Source organism: Micromesistius poutassou (assembly GCF_964030765.1).
Source record: "Micromesistius poutassou genome assembly, chromosome: 20".
NCBI lineage: Eukaryota > Metazoa > Chordata > Actinopteri > Gadiformes > Gadidae > Micromesistius > Micromesistius poutassou.
In genome coordinates this window covers 3797203-3808194 of record NC_140290.1, presented here as the reverse complement: position 1 = coordinate 3808194, position 10992 = coordinate 3797203, and the positions used below count along the sequence as shown (strand labels likewise).

The 10992-nt window shown below is 50.1% G+C and overlaps 1 protein-coding gene across 1 annotated transcript; it reads left to right on the top strand.

Moving 5' to 3' along the window:
* The first annotated feature begins 1120 nt into the window (after positions 1 to 1120).
* Positions 1121 to 9880, top strand: matcap2 (microtubule associated tyrosine carboxypeptidase 2). Its single transcript, XM_084484358.1, has 6 exons — positions 1121 to 1632; positions 4072 to 4215; positions 5967 to 6099; positions 6745 to 7050; positions 9004 to 9101; positions 9720 to 9880. The coding sequence occupies exons 1-6, from the start codon at positions 1345 to 1347 to the stop codon at positions 9876 to 9878; spliced, it is 1128 nt and encodes a 375-aa protein (XP_084340484.1). The 5' UTR covers positions 1121 to 1344; the 3' UTR covers positions 9879 to 9880.
* The last annotated feature ends 1112 nt before the right edge of the window (positions 9881 to 10992 follow it).

Here is a 10992-nt window from a genome sequence, read left to right as displayed (position 1 = left end):
ATCCAGTGCTGTAGTCTGTGGTGGGGGGACAGGATCATCAGTGCTCCTGTCTGACCCTCTGCATCAGTGAGCCTGTCTGACCCTCTGCATCAGTGAGCCTGTCTGACCCTCTGCATCAGTGCTTCAGTGCTCCTGTCTGACCCAGCGCTGCTCTTTGTCTTGACACGGCTCAAGGCTTCAGTTTCAAACTGGGCTCCTCACAGCAGAACTCTCCCACGATGGACTCAGAGACTGTAATTACCTCTGTGGGAGCGGCTCTGGCGCTAAAGAGAAAGTCAGCCTGCATTAGCTCACGGCATACACATACATATACATATAGCACATATAGATATCTATATACATAACCACTGGGGTGTGTCAGTGCCGATTCTACTCTCACTGAAAAGGAATGGAAGTAAACACTGGAGAATGAAAAAGGGCACGGTGGCAGCGATGTTAGTGATTATTTATTTTCACTTGGTCAGCACAAGAGGTCCCTTTTAGATTCCTCCTCCTTAAGAGGATTAGTCTAATACAGTGTCGGCCGTCTGGTGACTCAGACCAGGGAGAGGGCGAGTCATGCCTCCTTACTTGCTGTCCGTGTTTCCCTGTTTCCCTGTTTCCCCAGAGCTGCTCCGCTGGCCCCAGAGAGATATGTCCAAGCAGAGCTTCCTGAAGCCCCGGGCAGAGGTGCTGAGCCCCAGCCAGGTGTACCTGGAGAAGCTCCACCGCTCCACCCCCAGCAGCGCGCTCCACCCCTCCACCCAGCCCTCCACCCCCAGCAGCGTGCTCCACTGCTCCACCCCCAGCAGCGCGCTCCACCCCTCCACCCAGCCCTCCACCCCCAGCAGTGTGCTCCACCGCTCCACCCAGCCCTCCACCCCCAGCAGCGTGCTCCACCGCTCCACCCAGCCCTCCGCCCCCAGTAGCGCGCTCCACCCCTCCACCCAGCCCTCCACCCCCAGTAGCCCGCTCCACCCCTCCACCCAGCCCTCCACCCCCAGCAGCGCGCTCCACCCCTCCACCCACCCCTCCACCCCCAGCAGTGTGCTCCAGGAGCTGCTCACCAGCGGCAGCAGCAGCTACAACGTCCTGCTGCAGGCGGAGGAGGCGGAGCTACGGGGGGTGGAGGAGCGGGTGGGTGGAGGAGGCGGGACCCCCAAGCGCTCCCCTTCTCGCCGCCGGAGGCTAAGGACCTCCGTCAAGTCGGCGTCCTCCACACTGCAGAGGAAGAAGCGTCCTCCGGGGGCACCGGCGCCGCTCTCCACCCGCAGGCCCGACGGCGGAGCAGGGGGCTGCGTGCGGCCCGGCGGCCCCCCCGCCACAAAGCCTGCACGCGGTGCCATCGCCGTGCGGGGCAGCTCCATGGGCCTGGCCCAACGCCCTGTGCCCCGCCCTAGGGAGAAGGCCCAGGCCCTTGCCCGGCCTGGCAGCACGCCGCCCCCCCAGCCCCGGGCGGGCGCGGCACTCAGGGTGGACAGCGGCAGGAAGCCCTGCATCCTGGCGGCCATCAAACCGTCCAACGTGGAGAAGGAGAAGCTCAAGTTCTTCAAGTCGGACTTCACCTACAACCCGCAGTTTGAGTACAGCAACCCGGTGTCTCCACTGGTGCTGGCCCGGCACAGCCACGCCTCGGACCGCTTCCTGACCCAGGTACCGGATCACAGCCCTGACTTACACCCTGCCTGTCACGTTTAGCTTCTCCACATCCTCCTGAAACAACATCCAGCTTTATGGAAGCTTTAGAAGCAAGTAAACAGATGTAGATTGTTTACCGCAGGCCCAGAGGATGCGTCCATTTGTCACAAATCAACTGGACAAACGTCTGCTGCTGTCTGCTGAGCTGGCTGCTTTAAGCTGGCTGTGCCAAGTCAGGCCCTGCACTGTGGCGAAGCTGTGCCCACCCCAGGCCAGACCTCGTTACTGCGGAGGGCTTAGGGACGTAAATCTGTCAATCTGTGTTTGTGCAGTTCCTTCCCTTCAGTGTGGTAGTCTCGGATGATGCTGAAGTTAAAGAGCGTCTACACAGTAGGCTAAAGTGGGGAGTTGGCCGCCATCTACAGGCTAAAGAGTGATCTGGAACTGAGGGATGAAGGCCGAAATTAACCTTTGGAATTTTCTCCATTAATAGACAAAGCATTCAGACAGGTAACTGACGGCTAACCCAGTGACATCATCTTATGCAAGGCTTAAAGGAACCAAATTAATTTATACTATTTATATTGATAATGATACACAACAGTAATAATTAGACATATTTGTATGGCCATCATGCATAATTTATTTCCTATTCATAAAGTCCTCTTGGTGATACATTTCCACATGGCAGCCAGTGACCCATCCTACTTAAGGTCCTGTGGAACTAATACCCCCCACACACATGCTGTCTGGGTGTTGTGTTGCCAGAGCGACTTGGGGTAACACAAGTCTCCAGATGGTGCAGGGAGGAAGTGTAGAGGATCTGTGGAGTGAGCCACACACACACACACACACACACAGGTAAACCAGTAAACCGATCCCACACCACCTCTCAGTGCCAGAGGCAGATCATGTTTGACACTCTTCAATTTTGAAGACCTTTATTCCTACCCCACCCCCTCCCCACTTTTAAAAATGTATAAATAACGCTAGAATATTTTTGGGGCAATAATTGTTGACATGATAAAAAGCAGTAATTGAGATGAGGCGGAGATGTAGGATAATGTGCAGCGGGACAGCTGCTGTTGGGTGCTGCTCTTGCCTTTTCTTAATTATAAGGTTGACTTGAATTACCAGTCCTCTATTATTGGATCTGGGCTACGGAGACCCAACGGAACAATCCGCAACAATGAACAGCAGTTGATCAAACTTGCCTCGACTTCACATTACGGTTCCTCTAATGAACAGCAGTGGATCAAGCTACTTTAAATGATGGTTCCTCTAATGAACAGCAGTGGATCAAGCTACTTTAAATGACGGTTTCTCTAATGAACAGCAGTGGATCAAACTACTTCACATTACGGTTCCTCTAATGAACAGCAGTGGATCAAACTAGCCTCCGTGTTACATTAAGGTTCCTAATGAACAGCAGTGGATCCAACTACCCTCCACTTTAAATTAAGGTTCCTCTAATGAAATACTCAATAATAATGCTAACTACCTACAGTTAATGATCAATAACCATTCCCTTTATAAACCAACTTTATAAAAAATTAACTTTTAAGATGCAGCAAACAATCTGTCCAGGATCAAGGTACAGTTACAAAAGAGAAAATATTTACCAAATGACTTGGTAAACTTTGACTTATCTTCACTAGTTTAGTGTGCTGCTCTTGCACTGGTAAATAACTGCTAAAGACCCACACCCGTGTTTGTCCTACGATGAAAAGTGTCTGTTCCCCTTAGTTGAGGCCTCTTTAACTTGAGGACCCCTGCAGTTCCCCTTAGTTTAAGCCTCCCCTAACTTGCGGACCCCTGCTGTTCCCTTTAGTATAGGCCTCCTTTAACTTGAGGACCTGTGCTGTTTTTCTTAGTTTAAGCCTCCTCAAACTTGAGGACCTGCTGTTCACCTTAGTTTAGCCTTCCCTTAACTTCAAGACCTGCTGTTCCCCTTAGTTTAGCCCTCCCTTAACCTGAGGCCCTGCTGTTCCCCTTAGTTTAGCCTTCCCTTAACCTGAGGCCCTGCTGTTCCCCTTAGTTTAGCCCTCCCTTAACCTGAGGCCCTGCTGTTCCCCTTAGTTTAGCCCTCTCTTAACCCGAGGCCCTGCTGTTGCCCTTAGTTTAGCCCTCTCTTAACCCGAGGCCCTGCTGTTCCCCTTAGTTTAGCCCTCTCTTAACCTGAGGCCCTGCTGTTCCCCTTAGTTTAGCCCTCTCTTAACCTGAGGCCCTGCTGTTCCCCTTAGTTTAGCCCTCTCTTAACCCGAGGCCCTGCTGTTGCCCTTAGTTTAGCCCTCTCTTAACCTGAGGCCCTGCTGTTCCCCTTAGTTTAGCCCTCTCTTAACCTGAGGCCCTGCTGTTCCCCTTAGTTTAGCCCTCTCTTAACCCGAGGCCCTGCTGTTCCCCTTAGTTTAGCCCTCTCTTAACCCGAGGCCCTGCTGTTCTCTTCCTCCCCAGGCGGTCCGCATCCTGGAGCTGGCTCTGAACAAGTACGGCAGCTATGAGAACTTTGAGCAGGCCACCGGGGGGAGCCTGCTGAGCCGGGGCCGCATCGGGGCCAACGTGAGGAAGTACCTGGAGAAGGAGGGCTGCGTGGGCCAGGTGAGGCCTTCAGGAGGGTTGAGGTCCTTGAAGCTGTGTGGGCCAGGTGAGGCCTTCAGGAGGGTTGAGGTCCTTGAAGCTGCGTGGGCCAGGTGAGGCCTTCAGGAGGGTTGAGGTCCTTGAAGCTGCGTGGGCCAGGTGAGGCCTTCAGGAGGGTTGAGGTCCTTAAAGCTGTGTGGGCCAGGTGAGGCCTTCAGGAGGGTTGAGGTTCTTAAAGCTGTGTGGGCCAGGTGAGGCCTTTAGGAGGACACTGTGGTTGAGGTCCTTGAAGCTGCGTGGGCCAGGTGAGGCCTTCAGGAGGGTTGAGGTCCTTGAAGCTGCGTGGGCCAGGTGAGGCCTTCAGGAGGGTTGAGGTCCTTGAAGCTGCGTGGGCCAGGTGAGGCCTTCAGGAGGGTTGAGGTCCTTGAAGCTGCGTGGGCCAGGTGAGGCCTTCAGGAGGGTTGAGGTTCTTGAAGCTGCGTGGGCCAGGTGAGGCCTTCAGGAGGGTTGAGGTTCTTGAAGCTGTGTGGGCCAGGTGAGGCCTTCAGGAGGGTTGAGGTCCTTGAAGCTGCGTGGGCCAGGTGAGGCCTTCAGGAGGGTTGAGGTTCTTGAAGCTGCGTGGGCCAGGTGAGGCCTTCAGGAGGGTTGAGGTTCTTGAAGCTGCGTGGGCCAGGTGAGGCCTTCAGGAGGACGCTGTGGTTGTACACTCAACTTAAAGATGGTCTTAAGGCTTACTGACAGCACCTTTAATTGGCACAACATGGGGAATGTTTTGAGTATTGAGAATATGGAGAACCTTTAATTTAGAAAAATAGCTATGCCAATGTGTTAATTTCCCTGGGATTTCTGCCCTAAACTGACCTCAGCCGTCACCGGAGTGCTACAGTAGCCTACAGCCTCCCCAACACAGGACCAGGACCAGGACCAGGACCATATAATGTACTCCATGACACAGGACCTGGAGTTGAGCCAAAAGAAAAATGGCTAGTGGTCCCTAAGCATAGAACTGTTCTCTTATGTAACCCTTATATCATCTAAACCATTACATCACTGTTGGTAACGTTTCACTGAACAGCACACTGGCTCTCTGTGCCAAGTGTACCACACACACACACACACACACACACACACACACACACACACACACACACACACACACACACACACACACACACACACACACACACACACACACACAGCGGAGTATGTGTGTCACACTGTATTACATTAACAGCAGATGCCTCACCTTTTCTGACTCGGATTGCCTTTCTTCTGGGCTATTTTTGTCTTCTATGATTTCATCTCAGTGAGCGGTCTTTTGGTTTCAATATATGTAATATATGACGACCTCCAGTATATAGGAGTCTTCTGTTCCTCTGTAGTTCTGGTCGTGTTCTATGGGAAGGTGAGGGGGATATCGGGAAATGTCAAGGAGATTAATTTGATTTGTTTCTACTTCATTGTTAAACTTTGTTGTATTGCACCGTGCAATACAACTAAATCCAATGATTATCCAGCTAGATAGTGCAAAGGTAGCTATGTAGGTATACGTATGTTTACAGAGTCCTAAAGGCTGAAGTATGAAAATAAACTATATGCACAATGGGATGTTAATACTGGGTATTATAAAATAAAATGTGTAAAAATGCTCTTACAGGGATGTAATCATGTAATAGGTTCAGTCACAAGAGCCTTCAGACTCCTGAACTCGTGTGATCATCTGGCTGGATGAGGCTGACTGTGTGTGATGACCCTGGTTCTGATTGGTCCAGATCGTGGTCCACGTGACGGAGGACCTCCTCTCCAGAGCCTCCATGACGGTGGTGAGCGGCCGGCCGACCCTGACCATCAACCTCTCCACCGCCCGCGAGCACTGGCTGGAGGGCATGCTGCGCCACGAGATTGGTAGTGTGTGTGTGTGTGTGTGTGTGTGTGTGTGTGTGTGTGTGTGTGTGTGTGTGTGTGTGTGTGTGTGTGTGTGTGTGTGTGTGTGTGTGTGTGTGTGAGCGCGCGCACGCGTGTGTTGGAAAGGTTCAGTCCGAGTACATTGTGTTTGTAGTGGTTGCCAGGTCTGTTGGTGTGTAGGGAATGTAAGCATATTTCCACAGATTTGTTTTAATGAAGTGTTTAAAATGGCACATTGCTCTGAGGTCATGAAGAGGGTATGGGTCAACTTTACTTTGATCACTTTGGTCATAACAGTGTTATTATCTGTGAACGCCCCTCTGCCTATACCCTCGTGGTTAGGGAGGGACTGTGTAACAGCCAGGAGATACATTAACCTCCAACCAGGAGATATATCCAGCTCCGTCACCCTGTATGAGGACAGAGGACAGGCTCAAGTGAGGACCTCCTCCCATCCTAGAACGGGATTGTAAACATGGGCTCTGTGAACGGGCCTTGTGGAGATGAGCTAAATTGCAGGATGGTATGAAAGCCGCCAGCAGCGCTAATGACTCAGTATGAGTTAACGACTACCTCTGGACTACTACGTCCTGTGATCCCCACCCACCACAGACCTGTGTTCTCCACCCCCCTGCCCCTCCCCAGGCACCCACTACCTGCGCAGCCTGAACAACAGCCAGCAGCCGTGGAGCGGCTGCGCGGGCCGGCGGAGGCACGGCCTGCGGCCCCCCAACCCCACGGAAGAGGGGCTGGCCAGCCTGCACAGCGTGCTGCTGCGCCGGGACCCCACGCTGTGGCGGGCCGCGCTGCTGTACGTCACGGTGCAGCGCGCCGCCCGCACCTCCTTCACCCAGCTGTTCAGCGGCCTGGCACGCTTCCTCAGGGACCCCCACACGCGCTGGGACTACTGCGTCCGCGCCAAGAGGGGCCAGACCGACACCGCACAGCCAGGTGGACCCTCACTCTCGCACTCTCAGTCACTCACTCAGTCACTCACTCAGTCACTCGACAGAGAAAGGGTTCTGGAGCATTATAGGCGGTATTGAAAATGATTGCCTGATTGAGGTATGAAGCCATAAGCATGATGATGTTCATTAGTTCTCTATAGACTGGAAAGACTGGAGCATTATATCTATTTACACAAGGAGAAGAATAAATAATAGTAAAAAGGGCACCTTATTTTTTTACTTTTTTGATGCGTCATTTTGATGTTTTTCCATCCATTAGAACATTATAGAAGACAACAACAACTCTCAACACAAAATTAGTCTATATGCAGATGATTTATTATTATACTTACAAACCCCATCCCAATCACTCAGCGAAACCTTCAACGTCATCAACAATTTCTCGAAAGTCTCTCAGTACACACTTAACTGGAACAAATCAAGCATACTTCTGCTATCAGGAGACGGTGGAGACTCTGCAGCCCATGACCCTTCCCTCCCCCTCAACACGGGTAACATCAAATACTTAGGTATCTCAATCTCCCCCAGGCTGTCAGAGCTATTCAACCTCAACTATGCCCCACTCCTTAAGAAAATACAAGATGATTATAAACAATGGAACAAGCTCCCACTCGCACTCATAGGCCGAATCGCTACAGTCAAAATGAAAACCCCAGATTAATTACCCCAACAGACCCCACCACCCCGACAGACAACTGGTTCAAAAAACTAGACTCTCTCACCACTCACTTTTACTGGAAAGAAAAAAAACAAGGATACACTCCAAACACTCCAAAACACAAAACACTTGAAGCACCAAATTTCATGCACTATTTCCTCACAAAACAATTACAGTACTTATATAAATGGACTCAACAACAGATACATTCAGACACATGGCTTGATCTCGAACAAAAATTATGCTCCCCCAACTCAATCACAGACCTCCCCTTTCTACCACAGTCAATCAGAAAATTGGACTTCTATCATAACATTACAATATCTAACTCTGCCAGCCTGGTGGAAAGCCAACAAAATCACCAAATCATCCCTAGCACCATGTAGGCACACCCCCATCTGGCACAACCCTGACTTCCAGCTTCACAATGAACCAATCCACTTCCCCAAATGGCAGCAAAAGGGCATCACCCACCTCCATCACATATTTGAAAATCATGAATTTGTCATTCACCTCAATTATCCAGAAATTCGGGATCGGGAGAGACCAATTTCTCCACTACCAAGAGCTTAAATCTTTGATCAAATGCAAATTAAAACTAACTAACAAGCTTACAACCTTCCAAAACCAGTGAACAGATATTGGACATAGCCAACCACCCCAAAAGAGAGTGAACTAACATTACCTCCAGACCCAGATTTCTGGATACACATATGCACAAACATCTTCACTATGACCACCAACACAAATTTACAACTCATACAATATAAAACCATCCACAGAACTCACATCACTCAGAGTACAATGTTTAAAATGGGACTATCAGACACAGACACAGTGCACTTCCTGGAGCACTGACACCTATTTCCACACGACCTGGCTCTGCCAGCCTGTTCACTCTCTCTGGACCAAAGTAACCAACACACTATCTTTGGTCCTGAGCTGCAGAGTCCCACTGTCTCCTGCACTCTGTCTTCTAGGAGATACCTCAGATAACCCCTTCCCCATCAAATATAAAACCACAGTCCCTGTCTGTCTGTCTGTCTGTCTGTCTGCCTGCCTGCCTGCCTGCCTGTTACTGCTTGTCACGCTTTATTGCTTGTTATGTTCTGCTTATTTTTTTTGTTTTCATTGTGTGCACTGAGCTAAGTGGGCTCGGAGCTACTTTCTTTTTTGTTAAACAAATGATGTAGAAGAAATCCCATGATGCTGCTCAGCTCTTGTAGAATGATGTTTTTAGGGGTGAATCTCATATATTATTTCTGTATTGTGTCGCAGGCTGCTTCAGCAAAGACCAGGTCTACCTAGAGGGCATCTTGAACATCCTCAGATACCGGGAGCAGATCGACTTCCCCATGCTGATGGCTCTCGGCAAGGTGAGCTCATCTCGTTCAATCTCAGAGAGAAAAGGAGTCCATCTCCATCAGTGCTTCAAACAGTTTAAAACTGCAGCATTTCTATACACGCTACAAAGATGGATGAGAGAATAGAATCACTGTTAATCATGAAACATTGATCCATTGGTTAACTCATAAACATGATGTGATGCAGGGAGGCTGCAATGAGGCTTATGGAGCCACAGAGTGGACATTCTCCAGCTCCGTAAGGTTTCTGAACAGAGTTCACCCTGGTTGTTTCATAGCGTATTGATACCATAATACTAGAGTACAGGCTTATGATGAGTACAGCATTGTGGAAGCACCCTCCTTTCATTAGAGAGGACCATTTCAAATGCTTTCATGAAGCGGGCCGGATGGTGTAGCTGTCACCAGCGTGTTGCGCCTCCTGCAGTATGTGTGAGTAATAACGTAAAGCCAGTGGAGAAGTTAGTCAAACGAGAAACAAACTCTGAGCCATTGACTCAACGCTCCATAGATGGACGACTCATAAAGGAGAGTTGCAGAATGACAACCATGAGGACTCATGACTCATCAGCAGTCTAATGTGATCGACCCCCCCCAGGCCCATCCTCTGCGGTGTCTCTGCCTCCCCAGGTGTCCTTCGAGGACGTGGAGCGGCTGAGGGCCTCGGGCCGGACGGACAACGTGCGTATCCCCCACTTCCTGCAGGACCGCGCCGCCTACGCCCAGCGGCTGGAGAAGATCATGGAGGTGAACCAGCTCAGCGACCCGGAGCTCCGGAGCATCGTCTGAGCCCCGGGAGACCGCCCCCCCCCCCCCCCCATTACAGCACCAGGACCGAGTCAGACGGCACCTAGCAAAGGCCTGGGCAAAAAAACAATAAATTATCGTATCGTGATGGACTTTTGATCAATATCAATATAAAACATGTTCAATATATATCGATAAGAGACTGGACCATTGAATCTAGCTGCTGGGTTTGTTACACAAACACGGTTCCATACTTATTTACAATATTGTGAAGTGTTTTTCATTGTTGTATTGACATTGGAGTATTTATCAATGAAGCAGTGGAAGGTCATATTTAGTGTTAATGAGAAGTGTTTAAATCCAGCATGGTAATTCATAGTCTTTTTGGGTCATTCAAATTATCAATAGTTAACGATATCGATCAATATGATCAAGTTATATCATGTTATGTCTTTCAGCCATATCACCCAGGCCTAACCTAGCATGTCCCGTTTCGCCCGCTCTGATTGGCACGCTGGACGCTAGCAGAAGGCCCTGTATGTCCCACCCCTGCCTGCTTGGGGGGTGGGGCTTCACCTGCCCTGCTTTATTCTGTAGAGGCTGTCTGTCAATCTAGGTCCCTGAACAGCTCCTTATCTCAAACTCAGGCCAACCTCAGGTTTGTGCAACGTCGTCATGGAAACATGACGCCTGCTTTTGGCCAGAAAAGATGCGCCAACATCTACCTCCTCCCAGAGTTCACTGTGATTAGAACCTCACACACCCACACACACACACAAACACACGCACGCACGCATGAAGACATGAGGGCATGTGGCTTCTAGATCGTAATATATGTTGAGGGAAGTAATGTAAATATCGGAAAGGAGTAGCCCTGCTGCTCTTATAAGAGTAACCCTTATATATCTACAGAGTATTTAAATACTTAAGACATTTTCTATGACAGGCGTTCACAAGGTCTCTTCAGAGGTTAAAGGTCATGTCCAACCCTTACCCTGCCTCACTATTTGCACTTTCTTACCTTTTGACTTGGTTTTTTAAAACTATGTAGCAGGAGTTTGTAGTTTAGGTGTAACTTAGGTTTGATTTCCCTGGACTTTCCAAAGCAAATCAAATGCCTGTTGACGTTGCTAATGCTAGATGGCTCACAGACCTC

What these genes read in the sequence shown, in the direction of transcription:
- matcap2 (XM_084484358.1), top strand. Translation starts at nt 1,345, where the DNA reads ATGGGCCTGGCCCAACGCCCTGTGCCCCGCCCTAGGGAGAAGGCCCAG. An exon ending in CGGACCGCTTCCTGACCCAG is followed by an intron (nt 1,633 to 4,071) that starts GTACCGGATCAC and finishes CTTCCTCCCCAG; the next exon opens with GCGGTCCGCATCCTGGAGCT. An exon ending in AGGAGGGCTGCGTGGGCCAG is followed by an intron (nt 4,216 to 5,966) that starts GTGAGGCCTTCA and finishes TGATTGGTCCAG; the next exon opens with ATCGTGGTCCACGTGACGGA.